Source organism: Amphibalanus amphitrite, unplaced genomic scaffold (assembly GCF_019059575.1).
Source record: "Amphibalanus amphitrite isolate SeventyFive unplaced genomic scaffold, NRLGWU_Aamphi_draft 000353F_arrow, whole genome shotgun sequence".
NCBI lineage: Eukaryota > Metazoa > Arthropoda > Thecostraca > Balanomorpha > Balanidae > Amphibalanus > Amphibalanus amphitrite.
Window position 1 is genome coordinate 220259 of NW_024881847.1, and position 21136 is coordinate 241394.

Consider the following 21136-nt stretch of genomic DNA (forward strand, 5'->3'; position numbering starts at 1 on the left):
GAACTTCTATGATCTCTTATAAGAAGCACGAATGAAATTCCACATTTTTCTGCTCTTTTTTAAATACTTTCCGTGTAAGTGTATACGGGTATATCAAACTGTTAACGGGACGTTCATAAATACATGAGCTTTTGGTACCTATTCGGTTACGGTTCCAACATTCCCGGGTAAAATGTTGTTAACTTACCATCTGTGAGGCATCCAGCTGCTCTTTCACCTTCGCCATTGGCCACAATCGGGGCCATGGCTTCCCGGGAGAGTTCCAACTCGTTGGTGTCCTGCAAGTCGGCATTTTTTTATCCGACTCAGCTCTTTCCAGACCTGAAAACAAAGGATTAATGACGCATGCTGAAGGACGACTATACCAGTAAGACGCCATCGATATTCGCATGGCCGGCTTAAATTCTTCTACTTCTTACTGCAGCGTCTGAAAATTAACTGCCAATCCAGTTCCGTTATCGGTGGTCATGCAAATGCGATGTCACACAAGCACATCTGTTTTACAGTAGCATTAGTAACTCTCGCAATCCCTACCGTGCGGCGGACATGACCTTGGGGTTATGCATGCATTGTCGGTATAAGTACAGACTTGTGCCTCAGCCAAAAATCAAGATCCAAGATCCGCAAGATCCCATGCAATGCCAGGATTTCAGAATACTGGATCTCCTTGATCTCATTGAAAAATATAATATAATTTTAGGATCCAAGATCCCCTGGAACGCACGTATAAATAACACTTTAGGATTCCGGACCCCACGCGAGAACGAAATGCCAGAGTTCAAATTTCCTGGATCCAACGTAAATGTCATGTCTGTAGACATAAAATTAAGCGTTAAGTTTGAAGTTTAGGGCCAGCGAAGCAGGTTGTGCACAAAGACTTATTAAACAACCTTGTACGCCTCGCTAAATGCAAAGCATTTTGAAATTTAGCAAGAAAAATGTGTTCTCAGAGACTAAATGTAGGATACAAGATCCCCAGAATCAATCCACAGAGCAAAAATGTAAGATTCAAGATCGCCGGTATTCATCGACAAAAGAAACATGTTGGATCAAGGACCAGCAGGGTCTCCAAAAAGTATTGATGAATTTATAATCAGATAGAAGAACTGCGCTCTTGGCTCCTGTGGATCGGATCATTTTCGGATATTGGCCCTAGTCTGTCGGTAACAAGGGAAACAAAATACACATGAGGGCGGGTGCAAAATGACTCAAGATGAGCTTCAGAAAGAAAACTGACTCTGAGAGCCGGTGAAGGCGCGTCTGCAGTTGCATGCACCAAACCACCTGACTCTGACTGCATAGGATCGCTAATTTACAACGCATCAGACCATGTACAGTGATTCATGTTATCTATGACAATGTACCTACTTTGTTTTCATCGACGACGGATGGTGGCCATCGGGATTTTCCTCTTGACGATGAGGTGTCGCCTCTCTGAGAAAGTGGCCTCCATGGCACCGTCCAGCTGAGGAGATGAGAACATCATGATAGAATCAATTCGACCATGCCTGGTATCTAGATCTCACTCTTTGGGGGTGCAGGGGTGGGCTTTTAGAAGAAGCACTTGGGGTGCTCATTTTTAGAAGGATTCGGCCAAATGATTCAATTAGGGGAGAGTGGTGCAGGAGGCCCCCCCCTTAAGCTCAGTTGCTATTTTTAGACAACTGATAATATTTAAGAGCTAACGTGTGCATGCGCTGTGAGCATGCATCATTTTCCCATACATATTTGCATTCAAAATGAATCTAGGGGGTACACAAACCGTAAACTTTAACATTTTGGAAAAATTTGCAAAAGGGCCTCTTACACTATGGGTATGGTAAGACCCCCCGGGCGTTTAACAAGGCAAGTCGACTTGTAAAAGACGCTTTGCGAACACAGCTGCAAGGCCTTTTATTTCGAAAAACTAAGCAAATACGGTGTTATCGAAACCAAAAACACTTCCAAAGCGCTCGAACAACGCGAAAACTAGCACAACCAAACGCTGATGACCAACGAAAATTGTACCTATTACCTCTTAGAAAAGAAACAGAAAAAAGAAACAAAAACAAACTCCTTGAAAAAAGAATGCCACGCCTGCCGCAGGTGCAGGCGTTTTATCATCGGGGGCGTTTTTTTATCGGGAGGCGTTTTATCATCCTCGAAGGGAGGGCCTCTTAACCCTCGCCCGTAAACGGCGATCTGCCACCTTCGCCCATGCAGGGGGGGGGGGGTGCGACCCCCCCCCTTGGCGTTTGAAAACGGAGCGTCGTAGAGCTTAGCGGAAAAGACCAACGGATTGCTCTCGCCGAGATCTCGCGATTGGTGGTATATTTTTTGGTCCTAGGTCAACATTTGACCTACTTTTGACCTGTCAAAGGTCAAATTTTCGGAAAAATAAACTTTTTTCAACTTTCCGCGGCGATTGCGGCAAAACGGTGGGAGATATCGACTTGAAATCTTCACTATCGTGTTCCTTGATCAATTCTCTATCGTTTGGTATGTATTTCGTTTCCCTAGCTCTAAAAATGGCGCGTTGGGAGCGCCGGAAGTCGGCAAGGTCACAGTCGGCGGCAGAAATTCGAAAAATCAAAATTTAAATTTTTGAAATCTGATTGTATTTTTGGATTTGGAAGGTCCATTTGCTCCCTATAGAAGCTAATATTGCTGCATATTCCCATTGAGCTGACAAGAATTAGCAAACTAGTGGTTCGGGCGCTTTTCAAAAATAGTACCGGACGCTGTTCCTCTTGTGACGTCATAGCTCCGTGACCTGACCTGACCCGGTCAAGTTTCTTATACCATATGATAGCCAATACTTGCCCCAACATGCATGGGAAGTTTCATCACGATCCATCAACCGATGTCCGTACCACCGGCAGGAAACCTCGGGCGTTGGCACTCAGTTTGTGAAAATCCGGCCGGAGGCTGTTCCCTTTGTGACGTCATAACTCCGTGACCTGACATGACCCGGTCAAATTTTTTTTTATCAAAAGATGCGCAAGGTTTGCCCCATAAGGTACCCAAAATTTGGCGGCGCTGCGCGCCGCCGTTTTTGCACTATTTCCGAAAAACCTCAGGGGGGGGGTTGCACCACCCCCCCCCCTACATGGGCGAGGGTTAAAAAAATGCAGTGTTCTAACGTCACAATATTTATGGTTTATGAGACATTTGCAGCGCACCAGAACAGGGTCTATTCTGAAGCTAACATGTGACAATTTCGATGAGATAAGATTGTATTTGATAGCCATTGTTTTTTCAGATATATAAGGGTGATAAAGATGCATATGTCTAGCAAGTAAAGGGGCAAAAACAGAAAAAGACTTACCAAAAGTCGCTGCGACGCACCTGATGCCTCAGGTTTCGTGAGTTGTTGTTTCAAGAGGGCTTCTGCTTTACAAGAACATTAAAAAATAAATAACATTATTGGTTTGGTAAAAAAAGCGATGGGGCCTCTTACCAACCCTGGGCGTCTTACACGGATCTCCCCTACAAGTCGTTTATTACAAAAATACTAGATGAACTACGAGGAAGATGAAAAACATGATGAAAAGCTGACCTAGCCTTACCTTATAACCTACTAACTAGACCTTACAACCTAAATAGGTACCTACAATCTACCAGCCTACATCTTACAACATACAACCTTCCACTGCCTACCACTCGAACTTCATTTGCACATATACCACCTATCCTAACCTATAGATGTTTGCACCAGGGTTTGAGCATTAAGGGCTGGCAGAAATAGATGCTACAGGCAAAGGCTTAAAGAAAATACTTGATGTTTTTAATTATTCTGTTAGGCTTCACGCTGGCAAAGCTGCCCGTAGAATAACATGTTAGGTTTCACTGTAGGGGCATGTTGAGCATGACTGAAATGATATTCCACATTTTGATGGATATTATGAACCCCTCAAAAAGGCTTTCATGTTATAGACAATACATAACTAGGAGGGTCAACCAACCCACAGGACAACCCAAGGTATCAGTAGTGTTGTGTGAGTGCACATGTAGGTACATTTTCAATGAAAATATGCATTTTGCACTTAAACATACCTACAGGCAATAAAATGCGTAACATTTAACACTCACCAGTCGCTCCAGCCTCCAATTCACTGCGTCCGCCGCGTCCCGTGCTGCACTTCCGTCACAAACATGCAAGATGGCGTCATGGCGGTAATATTAACGCGTAAGGCTTGTGTAAAGCAGCTCATGGATAATTCACGGTTGAACATATTTACCGGCGCATCATTGGTTTCCTTAAGCTGCGTTTGAAGAGTTAATGATTTCAAACTGGTTTTTGAACTCATTACTCACGAACAATGAGTTAGCAAGAATCCCTGTCCTCTTTTTCATGAGTTCTTAAACCCAAACGTTTAGTTTCACTAACTCACGGGTCGTGAGTACATTCCTTACTCGCCTTACATGAGTTTGCGAGACTCAACAGGGAGTTTTGATACCAATGTTTTGTGCGTCATGAGTCAGGCAACTCATAGGGAGAAGGTCATGCATTTGGGCAATTGAGTTTTCAAAACGAGTAAACTTTTACTCTTGAGTGTTAACGCTCCACGCATGAGTTACTCATCCAAATATACTCATGAATGGCGAGTCAAATATGAATTACTCTCCCCTCATGAGTAGATTTGTTTTCAGTGAAGGCATTCTTCTGGTCCAATGCACAACATTTTATGCTTGAGTCTCAGAGACACTCCCAAAGCGTCAGAATTTTGGCAGATGGTCCATCCAGTATTGATCCTGCTATTCGCACCATTTTTGTCCACCATTTTCACTGGGTGGCCTTTGCCCACCCAGTGAAAATTCGTTATCCGAGGCCCTGGCAATCGGAGGTCGTGACCGGGCGACCTTGGAGTGTTGCGCGGCTGGAGGTCAATAATAGTGACCCCAGGTGAATGGACGGCGATGGCGCGGCCGGAGGTCATGACCAGTGACCTCGGGAGAGTAGCCGGCCGGCCATGGCATGGCAGGCGGTCATGGGGTGACGGCGGGCGTACGATGAAATGGCTGAAGAAGGCCATAAACGGTGGCCTTAGGCAAGAGGTCGATTGGCATGGGGCGGTGCCTGGGTCATGAGTCGGACCACAGGTGTGTGGGCAGCTGAAGGTTATAAACAACCACGAGTGGTGACATCTGGGGACCTCAGGTGAGTACACAACCGAGGTTTTGGCGGCGCGTTGCCCAACGAGAGGTCACGACACGAGTGATGACCTAAGGTGAGTACTGTAGTCAGCCAAGGTCATAAGTGGCACCTCGGGTGTGTGGCGCGGCCAAAAGGTAGCAAACGGTGACCCAAGAGTGAGTCAGCCGGCGTGTGGGCGCCCAAAAAGGTCATGACCGGTGACGTTAGACGCGTGGCGCGTCGGTTGGTCATGTGCAGTGACCATACATATGTGTGAGTTTGACCGCCGACCTCAGGGGAGTGGCGCGGTGGAAGGTGATGAGCGGTGACCCGATACGTGCGTTCGGCGGGCGTGTGGCGCGTACATACATACAGGGGTCACTAGTAGTGCTCTTAGGCGCGTAGCCGGCTGAGGTCAGGACAGGTGACCTCAGGTGCATTACGCCGCTGAAGGTAAGGTGAAGGCGTCGTGAGATGAGACTTTTTTATTTCTTTCAGCTGGCGAGCGGGGCGGCCGGGGGTCATGACTTGCGACCACAGTGGGGGCGCAGCGGTGGCATGAACACCCTACCCTACCCGTCAGTCGGCTGGGGGGTCATGAGTGGTGAGCTCGGCGAGCGGCCGGCTGTCGACGGCGAGGCCGAAGATCACGACGATGATCAAGGCGTTAGTTTTCTTGGCTGGGGAGCTGGAGTTGGCCCGGCCTCGGAACAGGGGAGAATTCTGAATTACGAGTGGGGACCTCAGGTGAGTAGTCGGTCAGCGATGGCGCGGACGGAGGTGACAGGTGATGATCCCAGGCGGATGAAGCGGATGGGGTCACGGGACCCTAGTCGTGAGTTCTGCCGCCGATGGCACGGCTGGAGGCGTGAGCGGTGACCTCAGGTAGGTATGTATAGCGGTTGGGGTCGCGAGAGGCCTACTATGGATGCGCTTTGACGGAGGGGCGTGGCGACGGTCATGACCGATGACTTCAGATGGGCGACACGCCGGTACTTCCGGTGGATTGCGGGTTCCTCCGAATTGGCGGGTTTGGCGGCGGTTCTCTCGAGAGAACTACATCAGCCAACTATGTGAACGTGATGCCCGCGTGCAGAACGGACCGCGGACGTCAACAGCCACCTTAGCGGCGGAGAGGCTAAGGCCGGGGAGCGACACACGGCAAAGGGAGGGAGGGAGTGGGGTTGGAGGGGGGGGGGGGTAAATTAAGTGGAGATACGACACGGGGAGGGAGGGGGCGGCGCAGGACGCGGGGCGGGAGGGCAGGAGGCCGGCGCGCGGGTGTCAGTCGGCACAGGGCTGCGTGCGCGTCAACACACGCAGCAGTGATTTTTTATTAGCCAACTAGTTTTTTTTTTCTCGTCTAAGGGGGCACCGTTGTGAACCCGCGGCGGTGTGGTTCTCTCGACAGAACTCGTCAGCGGGGGATCGACCTTACATCAGCCAACTATGTGAACGTGATGCCCGTGCAGAACGGATCGCGAACGTCAACTTCTCATAAAGCCAGGAACCGTCGGGGCAGCTTGTCTTCCCTAAATTGGCTTTCGTGGGTCACAAAGGAAAACTGAGTGGAAGAAAACATTTAGATAGAAAAAATCCCCCTGTTTACCTGGCTTGACAGCTCATGTGGAAGATTTCTTCTTCCAGGTTACCAAAAGGTAGTTCCTTGGCTCAGATGAGACGGAATATCTCACTTTTTGCAAATGTTTTCGTTTCGTTTTTTTTTTCGTTGAAAAGGCCAAGGTGTGAAAAATAAGTCGCCAAAAACCGGTGAGAAAACTAGATTTGGGGGTACCCTATCTTCTAGAAAGTATCAGGTGTGCCCCCCTCCCAAGCTTGAAAGTAGTTCCCGCGCCACTGCTATTATTTCAACGATCCACATGCTAATGTTGATGATATTTTGGTTAACACCTACTCCAGCACAAGTGCCAATGGAAGAGCTCCACTCCAATCCGGGTGGAGAGGAATGCAACGAGGACCACCTCTACGAATGCATCACGGATCCGGATGGAGAGGAGGGAGACGAGAATTACACCTACGAATATATGGCGGTGCGTTGGATTTTGCGCATTTCAAAATGCTCGCGCGTGCGTGCGTGCGTGCGTGCGTGCGTGCGTGCGTGCGTGCGTGCGTGCGTGCGTGCGTGCGTGCGTGCGTGCGTGCGTGCGTGCGTTCGTGCGTGCGTGCGTGCGTGCGTGCGTGCGTGCGTGCGTGCGTGCATGCGTGCGTGCGTGTGTCTGTGTGTCTGTGTGTGGTGTGTGTGCGTGCGTGCGTGCGTGCGTGCGTGCGTGCGTGTGTGTGCGTTTGGAGAAGGGAGGGAGGGAGGGAGGGAGGGAGGGAGGGAGGGGGAGGGGAGAGGGAGAGGGAGAGGGAGAGGGAGAGGGAGAGGGAGAGGGAGAGGGAGAGGGAGAGGGAGAGGGAGAGGGAGAGGGAGAGGGAGAGGGAGAGGGAGAGGGAGAGGGAGAGAGAGAGAGAGAGAGAGAGAGAGAGAGAGAGAGAGAGAGAGAGAGAGAGAGAGAGAGAGAGAGAGAGAGAGAGAGAGAGAGAGAGAGAGAGAGAGAGAGAGAGAGAGAGAGAGAGAGAGAGTGACCAAATTGGCAACTTTTACTTACGTACCTATACCTAAGTTGAAGGACATGCCATGTTTAGAATACCCGTTCAGCCGGTGTAACTCTTACCGATTCTCTGCTGTACTTGTTTTCGCCACCGCAGCCGCAGTTCCTGAACAAGTCGCGGGTTCGCTTGTCGGAGCTGGTGGCAGTCGCTCGGAACACGGATCTGCTACAGTCGCAGTTCGCAAGCCTGCCGCTGGGTCTAACACAGCCCTGCCTCTACGGCAGTCTGCCGCAGAACCGGGCCAAGAACAGATACTGCAACCTGCTGCCGTGTGAGTGGGCCTGAGAGTCACCGTGGCCGGCGAGTGGGTCTTACGACAGTTTTTTTTTTGCGAATGGTTCATTAAGCGTTGAAGGTATTAAGGATTTCTTTTTTTTTGTGCAAAATATCAGATTTTTGTTTCAGTGTTATGTAGAGAGGAAGGTACTTGATGCCCCAATCCGAGGCCATTTATCCCAAATTTGCCTAATTTTCAAATGGTGGCTACTAAAAGTTGAAGCCTGCCTGCCATCCAACAACCTCTAGCGTACGAGTTTCAGGTGCTTGGATAATTTCACTGTGAGGTTGATATGTTTTTTTTTCTTGGGGGCTCTGATTTGTTAGTTTTTCAGTTTTGTTAATTTTAGTTTATTTTTATGATTGTCCATTTTGTTCAAAGATGATGTATTCATCCATTTACCCTCGCACGACTTGGGAGGGGAGGGGGGGGGGGTCTACAGAGCCTCCCTTCTAGTTCTCTGCAATATCTTCTAAACCGCTGATCATCACGAAACTTGCAGTATCTTTTGGCTGCATCAATTTAACGCCTAGTGTGCAAATAAAATTTCGTAGCAATCATAGGTCGATCGGAAATGACGTCATAGTGACGTCAAGTTTGGCCGATTTTGATGCAAAACATCGAACTGCGGCAATCGCTCTCAAGCAGTGGCGGTCGCAGGGGGGGGGGGGCATCAGGGCCATGGCTCCCCCAAAGGCAAATCAGGGGGCCATCATATCATTTGCCCCCCCCCCCCAAAAAAAAAAAACAACCGATGGGCCCCCATGGGCATATGGGGCCCAGGCCCGTATTCGATTGTCACGAGGCTCGGGAAAACCCACGCCAGCTATTAACAGCTCCCATACCGGTCTTTGTGGGTCCTACACTGACCTCTTATGGCCCTTCAGTAGCGGCCAAGCGCCCACAATTTGACCGCTGAGGACCCACATTGACCTCTGAGGGCACTCCACTGGCCTTTGAGGGCCCCTAAACCGGCCTCAGGGGCCCAACCAGCGGCTGAGGGCCTCACGCCGGCCTCTAATGGCCTCATTTCTGTCTTAACCCGCGCCCAGATGGGGTCTGCCGAGCAACGCGGTCTGATGGGGGGGGGGGCCATTTTGGCCCCCCCCCCCTCAGATCTCGAGAACCACGCAACATAGCGACAAGCGGTAAACGGTGTTGGATAGCCCCAGCGGGGAACTACCTTGTGACCCAATTTCATTGACCTCGGTCAAACCGATGACGTCACAGGTCAGGTCAAAGGTCGAATTTTCACCGTTTACAGGCATTTCAAGAAATGCGTTGTAAAATCGAGTAAAATGCATTTCATTGAAAATCATCGATGGAGAAATGTTCTTCAAACACATATTTTGCTATCTGAGGTCACTGATACCAGGTCAGGTCACAGAGGTCAGGTCACTGGGGGGGTCACAATATGAAAGTGTCGTGTGATACATGTTTTATGGTCCATTTTACATGACAAATGCGATTATGTGGGTCAGACAGACTTTAGGGCCAGCTTAGGTCACGTTTTGGTCAAGGTCAGGTCAAGGTCAGGTCAAGGTCAGGTCAAATTAGGTCAAATTTCAAAGTTTTTATTTTTGCATAAAATGGATATCGATTCGATGCAGCTCGTCACGGGGAGTTCAATGGTGGTCTCTGTTTTGCGTTACGAGGTCTAGAATTGCTAAAAATTAAGTTCAAAAATTTGACGTCATCAATTTTTAACAGTTTTTTCGCTATAACTTGGCCAAAAAAGAGGTATCGATCTAAAATTTGGTATGTATATCGAAGAGCGCAGGGACTATCACATATCTTCCGGTTTTTTCGAAATTCGAAAATATTTTGGAATTTTTTTGAGTTTTTCTAAAAAAAATCAATTTTTTTGATTTTTGGGGGTCAAAATCCCAAAATTTCGAAAATCCGAGATAGCAGTTTTGTAGCGCCGTCTTTTCTCTACACAACCACATAAAGAACTTTAAAATTGCTTGTTAACTGTAGAATTGGTGAGCGTTTCAAGATGTCATGTTTTTTGCTCATTTTTGCTCGAACATGACCTCAGTTTGACCTCAATAACTCCTGACCTGAGGTGACCTGTGACTTGAAATTTTGTGTGAAGGTGTCAAATTGATGCCCGGTAAGGAACCCAAAATTTGGCGGCGCTGCGCGCCGCCGTTTTTTCGCTATTTAAGAAAAAACACAGGGGGGGCCAAAATGGCCCCCCCCCATCAGGGCGCGGGTTAAGACTAGCCTTAAGTTAACCCGCGACCGCCTGGGGGGGGGGGGTCGGATCCGACCCCCTCCGTTTTTCTCGAATAACTCATGAACCGCTTCCGCTATCAACTTTAAAGGGACCCTCCCACCTTCAAAAAAGTTTATGAATTGGCATGAAAGTGATGTCGCTCGGTTCAGAAAGAGCGAAAACGAATATCTACCAAACTTCACCGAAAAATATTCACCGGTTTTCAAGATATTAGACTTTTACTTTTGTTTACTTTTTGGGATCTCCGCTGTTCCTAGCGACTTTATTTGGAAGCAATATTTTGGCAGCTGAAAGTGCGGCACTTGTTGCGCGCAAAGCAGCATATACCACCGCGTGCTACAAAACGTTTTAGTCAAACATTTAAAAATCGTTAGATATCTGCGCTGACGTCACACATTCAGAGGGGTATTCCTATGCATTAGCCCCTCTGAATCAAAAGCTGCAATTTTGAAATTCAATATTTCCGATTTAAGGCATTTCTCGATGTTGTGAGTGCCGAAACCGGTAATTGTGAGCCAGGGACCCCATTTTGGCTATCTCAACTCAAATCTAATGTTAAGGTGGGAGGGTCCCTTTAAACTTGGCGTACCTTCTCCCTCATCAATTTGACGTCTCCTGTGTAATTTTTAGGATTTTCCCCAAAACTTTTTGAGATATATTGATTTTAGTAATGTAACTACATGGCGTTTTCAGTCAAAAAGTGGTAAATGTTTAAAAAATCGCAAAAAATCAAGGTTTAAAGCAAATTGCAAATTAGGGACATGAATAGACGCAGCTCAACGGTTTCTTTAAAATGGTTATCTCGGATTTTTTTAAATAAAATGCGTTTTTACCCCTACAAATTAAAAAAAAACTATATTTTTTGGAAAACAGCTTATAAAATCCAAAATGTTCAGATTTTCCAATAATCCGGAATATATGTTATAGAGCTCCATTAGAACATTAGATGTCCCAAATTTCAACTTTCTATCTTGATTTTTCACCCCCAATTGTAAAAAATAGCTCCAACATGCATAGGGCATGGTGACGTCAGAAGCATTTTCGTGAATCAGAGGCACTTCTGAACATTCCATGTAAAAACAAATGGCACCACTAGATTCCTGGGACAAAAATCGCATAGAAAAGTGCATTTTTATGTCAAAAATAAAAAGTTGAAACTTGACTTTTTACTTAGCCCTTGTTTAGTTATGTATAGTATAAACGATTTTTTATGTTTTCAATGCACACTTATCTACAGAACAGTGACTTGGGGTCACATATAACCATTACCATCGGATTCGGCGTGAAAAATAAGCCATAAAACATGTGTCGCACGCCCATGTAGCAGAAAGTGAAAACCGTGACCTTTCGTGACCTGACCTGACCTTGACCCGTACTTAGTATGACCCCAAAACGCACATGGTACCTTCACTAGGTCTTTGAGGTTATTTTTGGTGAGTTTCGAGCAGCAGCTATCGATTCCGCTGTCCTGCCAGTCACTATCATGATGACCCCAATCATGCAAAACCCTAGAATTTGACCTTTGACCTGATTTTGACCCAAAAGTTGACCTCAATCCTAAAATCTTAAGAGTGCTTTGGGAAGGTCTTGTAGAGACCTTTCGAACGCCGCCTCGCGGGGCTCGATACGACCATTGGTTCTCGAGATAACAGGGGGGGGGGGTCGGATCCGACCCCCCCAGGCTGTCGTGGGTACGGAAATAGCCCAGGCGGTGCCGGGTTAAGTGCCTCTGGGGGCCCCGCACTGGATTCTGAAGACCCGATGTCGGTCTCTAAGAGCCCGGATTGGCCTCTGAGGGCCCATCTTGGCCTTTAAGGGCCCTCCACTGGTCCCTGGGGTCCAACGCCGGCCTATGCCGGTCTTTTAGGGCATGGGCGTAGGAACGGCTGGAACATTGTGGGTGCATGGGTGCAGAAATCCAGCCATGACCGGTGTGAAGCGGAGGGAGGGGGGTAGAGAGCGACACCCGAGCGAAGGCTCGTTACAAGCTTTGAGGGTGTACCATGTCGAAAAGGTACCGATAAGTGCATTTGGAAGCATTAACCCCCGCCGGACCTTTTGGTTTTCTACATACGCGACGGCCGAGTGGGGGGGGGGGGGGTATGCCCCCTCGCCGTTTCGCCCCTGGTGGAGCTAGCGCGTCGCGGAAAAAACGAGCGTATGCGCCGTTATGAGACGCAGAGATTGATACTCGAGTTTAAGGTCCTTTGTCAACCGCTGGCCTTTGAGGTCAGGTCAAGTGCCCCAAGGTACGGTTCAGTTTTTGGTGAATAACTTCGCAAAAACGGCCCCAGAACCGCGATTTTGGCATCATCGTGTTCGGCTCGCTCAGGCGCATCGAATGATGTACTTTTTGCTTGGGTGAGGTCACCTTAGGGTGTTCACCTCAGGTCACGGTCAGGTCATGGCGCCCCCAGGTCACGAAATTGGTCGAAGGAGGTCGTGTTGCATATCAATCGATTTGGCAGGTCTTCCTGAGTCCATTGGGAGCTTTCCCAACTCGCTAGCTCAATTTGATCGGGAGTTATTGACGAAAAACTAATATGACAATGATGACGTCATAAAATGACGTCACGCAAGGTCAGCATTGCAAAAGTGACGCATCTAACCTTGCAAGGAGTGCATCAAATCACGATTCTGTGTGTGAGTTAGTTGGAGATCGTTCCTGGCGCCAGAATAGCAGTTTTAATTTTTCCCCATTGACTTATAGGTAATGGTGAGGTCACGAAAATGACCTGACCTCATATGACCTTTAGGAAAATCTGAGATATACAAGTTGTGAGACTTGTAATGGATACTGGATCCTTCAAGTTTCATTTCTCTGTGAAAGCTCCTCTGGCAGTGAGGGCGTTGCGAAGTTGCGACATCTGAAGACCGTGCAGATATTCACTTACCTATGACGTCATAGGTCAGTGACCTTACCTGACCTGAAAACCTGCGGCTGGTTTCAAAAGATCCGGCTTGAATCAAATGTCAGGTTTGCCAAGTTTCAGCTCTCTATCGCCAGCGTGTTCAGAGCTATCGCGAAAAAGCCCTATGGGGGGGCAGCACCCGCCCCCCCCCCTCGGCCGGCGAGGGTTAACCCTCGCATGTGTAGGGGGTCGGATGTACCCTCTCATGGTTTTTCGCAAATAACTCGCGCAAAAAGCGGCCGATCGCGACGAAACTTTAACTATGTATCCTCGAGTTGATCAGTTTTACACCTACTCTGACCTGTGACCTGATTCTCGAGACCATGTTCGGCCGGAATCACGATTTGGCGTATGTCAGCTCACTTTATCCGCGCGTCTCCAGCCTTTTTGTGATTGTAGACGTCCAAACATGTGAAATGATGTTCGTCCCATGCATCATGGTGGGTGTGAAGGTCACCTGTAGGTCAGGTCAGGTCATTGACCTAATTGATGACCTCGGTTCACTTTTTCGAGTTTTACATGATTCTTAGGTAGTCTTTCGGGCTGATTTCGAATTTAGCATCCGTTTGAACATTTACGAAGTAGTTTTGGTGCCTTCGTAGCATGCTACGACGCCGTCAGTGGCAGTTGACACCTACTATAGATAGCATAGCCGGTAGGACGCCTAATGGTTGACCTGACCTGACCTGACCTGGCCTGGCCTGGCCTAAATGTATGAAGACATCATCTGTGATTAAAACTAACATGATATTCGTGATCAGCACCCCGAAAAACCCGATAACATCTTAACTTTACGCAGTTCTAGCAGGTCCCGATTTTCCCGACATTTGGAACATTGACCTGACCTGAAAGGTCACCTAATGACCTAGCCCTCGCATGTGTAGGGGGGGGGGGATCGGATGGACCCCCATGGATTTTCGCGAATAACTCGCGTAAAAAGCGGCCGATCGCGACGACACTTTCAGTAACCTCGAGTTGATCAATTTTAAACCTACTCTGAAAATTTCATGACCCTGACCCAAGTGACCTTTGACCTGTGACCTATTTCTCGAACCCATGTTTGGCCGGAATCGCGATTCGGCGTATGTCAGCTCACATAAGTCGCGCGTTTGCAAGCTTCTCGTGGTTTCAAACGTTCAAACATGTGATTTGATGATGCTCCCATGCATTTGGGTGGATGTCAAGGTCACCTGAAGGTAAGGTCAGGTCATTGACCTTTGGTAACCTCGGTTCACTTTTTTTAGCTTTACATGTTTCAAGGCTAGTTTTTGGAGCTGAATTCGAATTTAGAAACTATTTGAACATTAACCCTATTAGTGGCAGGCTCCTGGCTACCCCATATTAGTGGCAGGGGGGGGGGGGCTGTTTACGACCCCCCCTTGATATCTCGAGATCTAACCGGCCGATTTTCAAAATTCAAACGACATTCGATTTGGCTCAACGAGATCTACATTTCTAAAAAAAAAATAAAAAATGTCAATAGGGGGGTAGAGGGGGGTAAAAACGGGCAAATTGCAGATACATTTTAGACTGTTTATCACGGCCAGGTTTCTGAACCAATCTTAACGCAACTTTTGCCGATCGATAGAGAATGAACCAGGAATTCACATGGATCCTAAAAATATGCATTTTCAAAAATCATAGGCGGATACAGAACATTGAGATTGGGGGTACACAAAAAGTATAGTAAATAAGGCTTTTGTTGGTACTGTTTCTAAAAAGGGTGGCAATGGTCTTGTTATGTTACAATTTTCTTATGAGAGAACGACTAAAATTGTATTGGTCATGCATAGGCGGTGTCAGGGCACCTATGTTGGGAGGTGAAAAATAACCCCCCTTTTTGGACGCCTGGATCCGCCTATTATAGCAAAAACGTGTCAAAAGAGGATGCACAATAACTTTGTATATGTTATCACATGATACCTTTCATTCACTGTTCGTAAAACTGGTGCAGCATCGTGATCTTCGCCCAAATGACTCGCTTCACGAATAGGACCCCCAATTCCCAGTGCTCTGGAGCCGCCCCTGGTAAAGTTATGAACTTGAAATTTTCAGGGAATGTGCCCAATTTAGTTTTAGGAAAAGTCAGAAAATTTCAGCATCGTAGCTTTAGCGGTTTCGGAGATATTCCCGAAAAACCTGAGGGGTGGATAAAAACAACCCCCCTGCCACTAATAGGGTTAACGAAGTAGTTCTGGTGCCTTCGTAACATGCTACGAAGCTGCCAGAGGCGGTTGACACGTACTACGAATACCCGTCACAACCCCTACTGGTTGACCTGACCTGACCTCACCCGACCTGGTCTAAATGCTTAAAGACATCATCTGTGATCAAAACTAACACCATATTCCTGATCAGCACCCCGAAAAACCCCTAAGCAGCCACACTCTACGACTTTCTAACAGGTCCCGATTTTCCCGACTTTGGGTCATTGACCTGACCGGGAAGGTCAACCAATGACCTAGGACCTTGGTATCATCTGGGTAAAAAAACTGAAAACTGGGTATCATCGGCCTCCTCTCGTCACGGGCAACACGCTCGTTTTTTCCGTGAAGCTCTAGCTTAATCAGGGGCCAAACGGCAAGGGGGGGGGGGAGGGTCCAACCAACCCCCTACACATTAGAAGCTGGCAAACGCCGCACATATGCGAGGGTTAATGTCAGCGTTTTTGACAAATTTGATTTGTCAGTAGCAACATAATTTAACCTTTGCTTTCAAGAAAAGCAATTTAACCCGCGCCCCGTAGGGGAGGCCGAAACGGCCCCGCCTGTCCTTTTCCGTCGACATCTCCTAAACGGCTGGAGATATCGCCAGCAAACTTTCAGGACCCTTCCGGGCATCAATGGTACACATTGTGACCAAAAATTTTTCCAGAGGATATGATAGGTTGGCCACAAATGACAGAATGACATCATGTTCAGTCATTTTCGACCGAAAAAGACCTTCGCGAGAAGACCTGTCAGGCCTACAGCTTTGAAGAAACAGAAAATGATTAAAACTTATAAGGTGTAGAATTGACAGGGCTACAAAACTGCGATCTCGAATTTTTAACATTTTTGCGTTTTGACCCCAAAAAATAAAAAAAACATCTTTTATATTTGCCAAAAAATCCAAAAAGTTTTTTGAGTTTTGGAAAACCGAAATATAAGTATGTGATAGTACCTACCGTCTTCTATCTACATACCAAATTGCAGATCGATCCCTCTTTTTTTGGCCAAGTTATAGCGAAAAAAACTGTTCAAAAATGATGACGTCAAATTTTCAAACTCAATTTTTGGCAATTCTAGACCTCGTATAGCAAAACAAAGACCATTATTAGACTCCCCGTGACAAGGTGCATCGAAGCAATACCCATTTTATGCAAAAATATCAACTTTAAAATTTAACTTAATTTGACCTGACCTTGACCTGACCTTCACCAAAACGTGACTTAGACTGGCCCCAAGGGCTGCCTGACCCACATAATCGCATTTGTCATGTAAAATGGACCATAAAACATGCATCACACGACACTTTCATATTGTGACCCCCGGTGACCTGACCTCGCTGTGACCTGACCTGGTATCAGTGACCTCAGATAGCAAAGTATGTGTTTGACGGACAATGTACCATCGATAGTTTTCAATGAATTACCAATTTACTCGATTTCACAACACATTTCTTGAAATGCTTGTGAACGGTGAAAATCCGACCTTTGACCTGACCTGTGACGTCATCGGTTTGACCTAGGTCAATGGAATTTGGTCACAAGGTAGTTCCTCGCTGGGGCTATCGAACGCCGTTTGAATTTTGAAAATCGGCCGGTAAATTTCAGAGATCTTAGGGGGGGGGGGGCCGAAACGCCCCCCCCCCCTACGGGTGGTAGAGTCCGCCGATAGCCCTACGGGGCGCGGGTTAAGTATGTAACATTATTTCTCAGAAAATAGAGAAATGTCTTATTTTTACTCATCCAACGGTAGGCACTGCAAAAATCATGTTGAAGGGTGTTTACAAGTCCACGATCATCCTCAAACCTGGAAACTCTTGTATAATGAAAAATGGGAAAATTGCATTTTAGTGTTCTGTTATTTGAGTTTGTCATCAAGGAATAACAATTAGTCAAGGGGGCTCTAAGTTTCCGATGGGGGGCTCAATTTACCACGGGGGGGGGGGGGCTAAAGCCCCCCAAAGAGATATAAAGTTACGCCCCTGGTGACACCTGATGCGGTACGCACTACGCAGTGATTGGCTTGGAGGCAAGGCTCTAAAAAAGGAAGGGGGTCTAAGTGCTCACTGCTCTGGCTGTGTCTTTGACGTGATTAATGTGTATGGACAGACGACAGCAGCCGTGTGAAACTGAAAAAACTGGAAGCGAATGAGTTCTCAGATTACATCAACGCCAATTTCGTCGACGTAAGTAAGGAATTTTGACGTTAGCTTAGCGACTTCCTTTTGGAATCATTTGATTCTCACACGACGCATGGGCAACGTAAAGATAATTTTTATAGAAAATCACTGTTAAAATGACCAACCCATCTTATAGAACCCTACCACCTTCAAAAAAGTTAAAATGAATTGGCATTAAAGTGATGTCCCTTGGTTCAGAAAGATCAAAAATGAATATCCGCCAAATTTCACCGAAAAATATTCGCTGGTTTTCAAGTCATCAGACGTTTACTTTTGTTTACTTTTTGGGACCTCCGCTGTTCCTACGACGTCATTTGGAAGCATTAATTTGGCATCGTTAAAGTGCGGCAGATGTTGCGCGCTATGTAACATAGACCACCACGTGTTACCAAACGTTTTAGTAAAAGATCTAAAAAATTTATTTCTGCGCTGACGTCACACATTCAGAGGCAACTTTATGCACGTCATTCAGAGGGGGCATTCAAATACATTAACCCCTCTGAATCAAAGTGCTGCATCTTTGAGATCAACCATTTTCAATTTAAAGCATTTTTCGATGCTGTGAGTACCCAAACCGGTAATTGTAGGCCAGAGAATGGGTAGCTCAACAAAGAACTAATGTTACTTGGTCACTTTAACATTAGTTTTGAGTTGAGATAGCCCAATTCGCGGCCCAATAAGGTCCCTGGCTTGCAATTACAGGTTTGGGCACTCACAACATCTAGAAATGCTTTAATGCGGACATATTTAAATTTAAAGCAGTGTTCGCCATGGGCCGGGCCAGCCCAATGGGCCATGGGCTGGGCTGGGCTACGGGCTGGGCTGGGCCCTCAAATATGAAGGATCGATGGGCTCTGGATGGGCTGGGCCAAGAACTGTAAACTGGAGTCAGGGGTTCGCAACTGAGACAAAAGCTATAACTACATAGCTTATTACTGTACAAGACTAAAAACGAGTTAATAAAGCATGCATGCAATGTGCATTGTGCAATGTGCATGCTGCTCGCAAAGGATTGTTTCTTTGCTTCCTATGGGTACCTGTATGCTGTCAATAATTTTTAAACCATTCATTTTTGAGGGACTGGGCCGGGCTGGGCTTTGACTCTTTTGCCATGAATGGGCTCGGGCTGGGCCGGGCTGTGAACCCATGGGCTTGGGTATCAGCCTGGGCTGGGCTGGACTGGGATTTTGCGGCCCGTGGCGAACACTGATTCAAAGTCTGCAGTTTTCGGATACTAGGGGGCTAATGGATTTGAATGCAACCTTAGACTTTGTGACGTCAGCGCAGATCTAGCAATTTTTATGTCTTATACTAAAACCTTGGTAAAAGACAACTGCTGCCGTTTATTTCAATGTGTAAAGATATATCATAGATGCAGTTTTTACCCCCAAAAAAGTTATCATCATGGCGTCAGCATTCTCTCGTGAAGCCACCTAGTAGGTATTTATCTCCTTGGTATATACTGTCCTGCGCGCAACATCTGTCGCACTTTTAAGATACCAAATTATTTCTTCTAAATGACGTCATAGAAACAGCGCAGGACCCCTCCCTAAAAAATAAAAGTATAATATCTCAAAGACCGCTGAATATTTTTTTCGGTGAAGTTTGGTAGATATTCATTTCCGCTCTTTCTGAACCACGGTGCATCACTTCTTTGACAATGCATTAACTTTTATAAAGGTGGGATGGTCCCTTTAATTAATTTTTGTAATTTGTATCGTCGGTGGAAGGTAAGAACGGAAATCCTATACCAGTCGGGGGAGGTTTGGTCAATCGTTGTCATTTTTAGCACATGCCTTTTTTGGCAACCATGTGCCAAAAATGACAACGTTATCAGCTATTTTTGGCAACGATGAAGCCGATCATTCCTCAGCGAGGAAATCACGATTTTGGAAATACAAGTACTGATTTTGGAAACGAAGTGCTGCCTCCTGGTGCAAGAAGAAGAAACCAGCTTTAATATGGCCGCTGTTTGTATGATACAACGTTGAAGTATAGGTACCCTTTTTTGTGGCCTGACGTTGGAACTTCAATTTGCAGATCCGAAAATGATCAATATTGATCGAAAACATAATTTTGATGAAACAATGAATATGTTAAGTTGAAAGAGGAGGCGATTTCATCCAGATGCGGTGGTTTACTTATTGAAATTATTTTTGCTTATGACGACCGCCATGTAATGACGGATGAGTGGTGGGCACTCGTAACTTGACCGGGACTTCGATAACAATAATTCGATAACCTCTTTCGAGGTCAGCGACTTCGATAACGATAACTCGATAACCAAATCGGTCACTTCGATAACGCGATAACGATAACGATAACTTCAAAAAAGAATGAAAAGCGAAAGGATAAAATATTTGAAAGAAATAAGCTTCTAATGAATATTTAACCCATTCGCTCATACAACACCATTACAGGGTGTCCCAAAATTAATATCACACCCTCCCACAACCTTTGTTTTGCCTTCTACTGCGCAATATCAATATAATTTCACCGGCACTGGCCCCCAGACCATATTGGCTACATTCTAATCACGTGACCTTCGAATTTTTGTGACCCTGACCGGTCAAGGGGTGTACGGACTACGGAGGTCATTTCCGGGGCAGTACCCAGTGCGCGCGAACCAGTTGTCCAGGATGGCGAAACTGCAGAGCAAATCGTCCCGCAGCGGGGCAGTCGGCATGGCTGCCGGTGGCATGACCCACGGCCAGGTCGCCGAGGTACTGGGCATGAGTTGTCGCACGATTTGGCGCTGGTTATCACGCGACAGAAGCGGATAGACGCCTGGGAACAAGCTAGGTCGCGGCAGGAAGACTTCCGCCAGCCGGGTATAGCGCAGATCGTCATCGCGAAGTGCGGAGCTAAAGACGGGCTTATCCACAAGGAAACTGGCAAGGAGGCTGATTGCCAACGGTCATCTAGTCTCCAAGTCGACAATCCATCGGTACTGGAGGATGACTCTGAAGCTGAAGCCCACCAAGTCACGTTTTAGCCGAAAACTTCTGCTGAACATGTCCAGGGCCATCTTTCAACAAGTCGGTGCCCTGGCTCATCGAGCTAGAACGACGAAGGACTGGTACAGATCGAACTTCCCAGCATTCTGGGAGAAGGACAAATGGCCGGTGAATAGCCCCGACCTGTCGCCGATAGAAAATCTTTGGGCGATCGTCCTGTAAGAGATGAGCAAAACGGCGCCAGGATAACCTGAACGCACGCTGACCAGGAACGTTCGATCTGTCTGGCCCAAGGTCAGTATACAGAAGCTAGACATGTTGATGTCTGATGCCCCGGACCGCCTATGCTTGCCCGCATCAGGGAGAAGGTGGGATGCATGTGTAAGAAAAGCGCGCCTCTCATGTTTGTTATTTTCATGAAATTGACACTGGAAAGGTGTGACATTATTTTTGGGACACCCTGTATTACCCAGCTGCTTACACAAAAAGGAGGGCTTTGAACAGTGAAAATATTACTTTTCTGGTATAAACAAACAAACAAGCGTGCAAATAAAAATTTGAACGTCTTTGGCGACAGAGCTTGTTGCGCCGAAAGACATTCCAAATAGCATTTTTTTTCAGTGCTCAATC

General features: G+C 46.9%; 1 protein-coding gene and 1 long non-coding RNA gene across 2 annotated transcripts in view; one reads left to right on the top strand and one right to left on the bottom strand.

Annotated features, from left to right (window-relative positions):
* LOC122389299 (receptor-type tyrosine-protein phosphatase S-like) overlaps positions 1–21136 on the top strand; it is a 128187-nt gene that overhangs the window by 70406 nt on the left and 36645 nt on the right. The window contains exons 27-29 of the mRNA XM_043381182.1: positions 7037–7167; positions 7829–8003; positions 17479–17555. Of these exons, the coding sequence (XP_043237117.1) occupies positions 7037–7167; positions 7829–8003; positions 17479–17555 (383 nt within the window). The remainder of the gene's footprint in view (positions 1–7036; positions 7168–7828; positions 8004–17478; positions 17556–21136) is intronic.
* On the bottom strand, positions 253–4143 carry LOC122389297. Its single transcript, XR_006257954.1, has 3 exons — positions 4072–4143; positions 1369–1465; positions 253–321 (listed from the first exon to the last, which is right to left on the bottom strand). It is a non-coding gene; the product is annotated as an uncharacterized LOC122389297 (long non-coding RNA).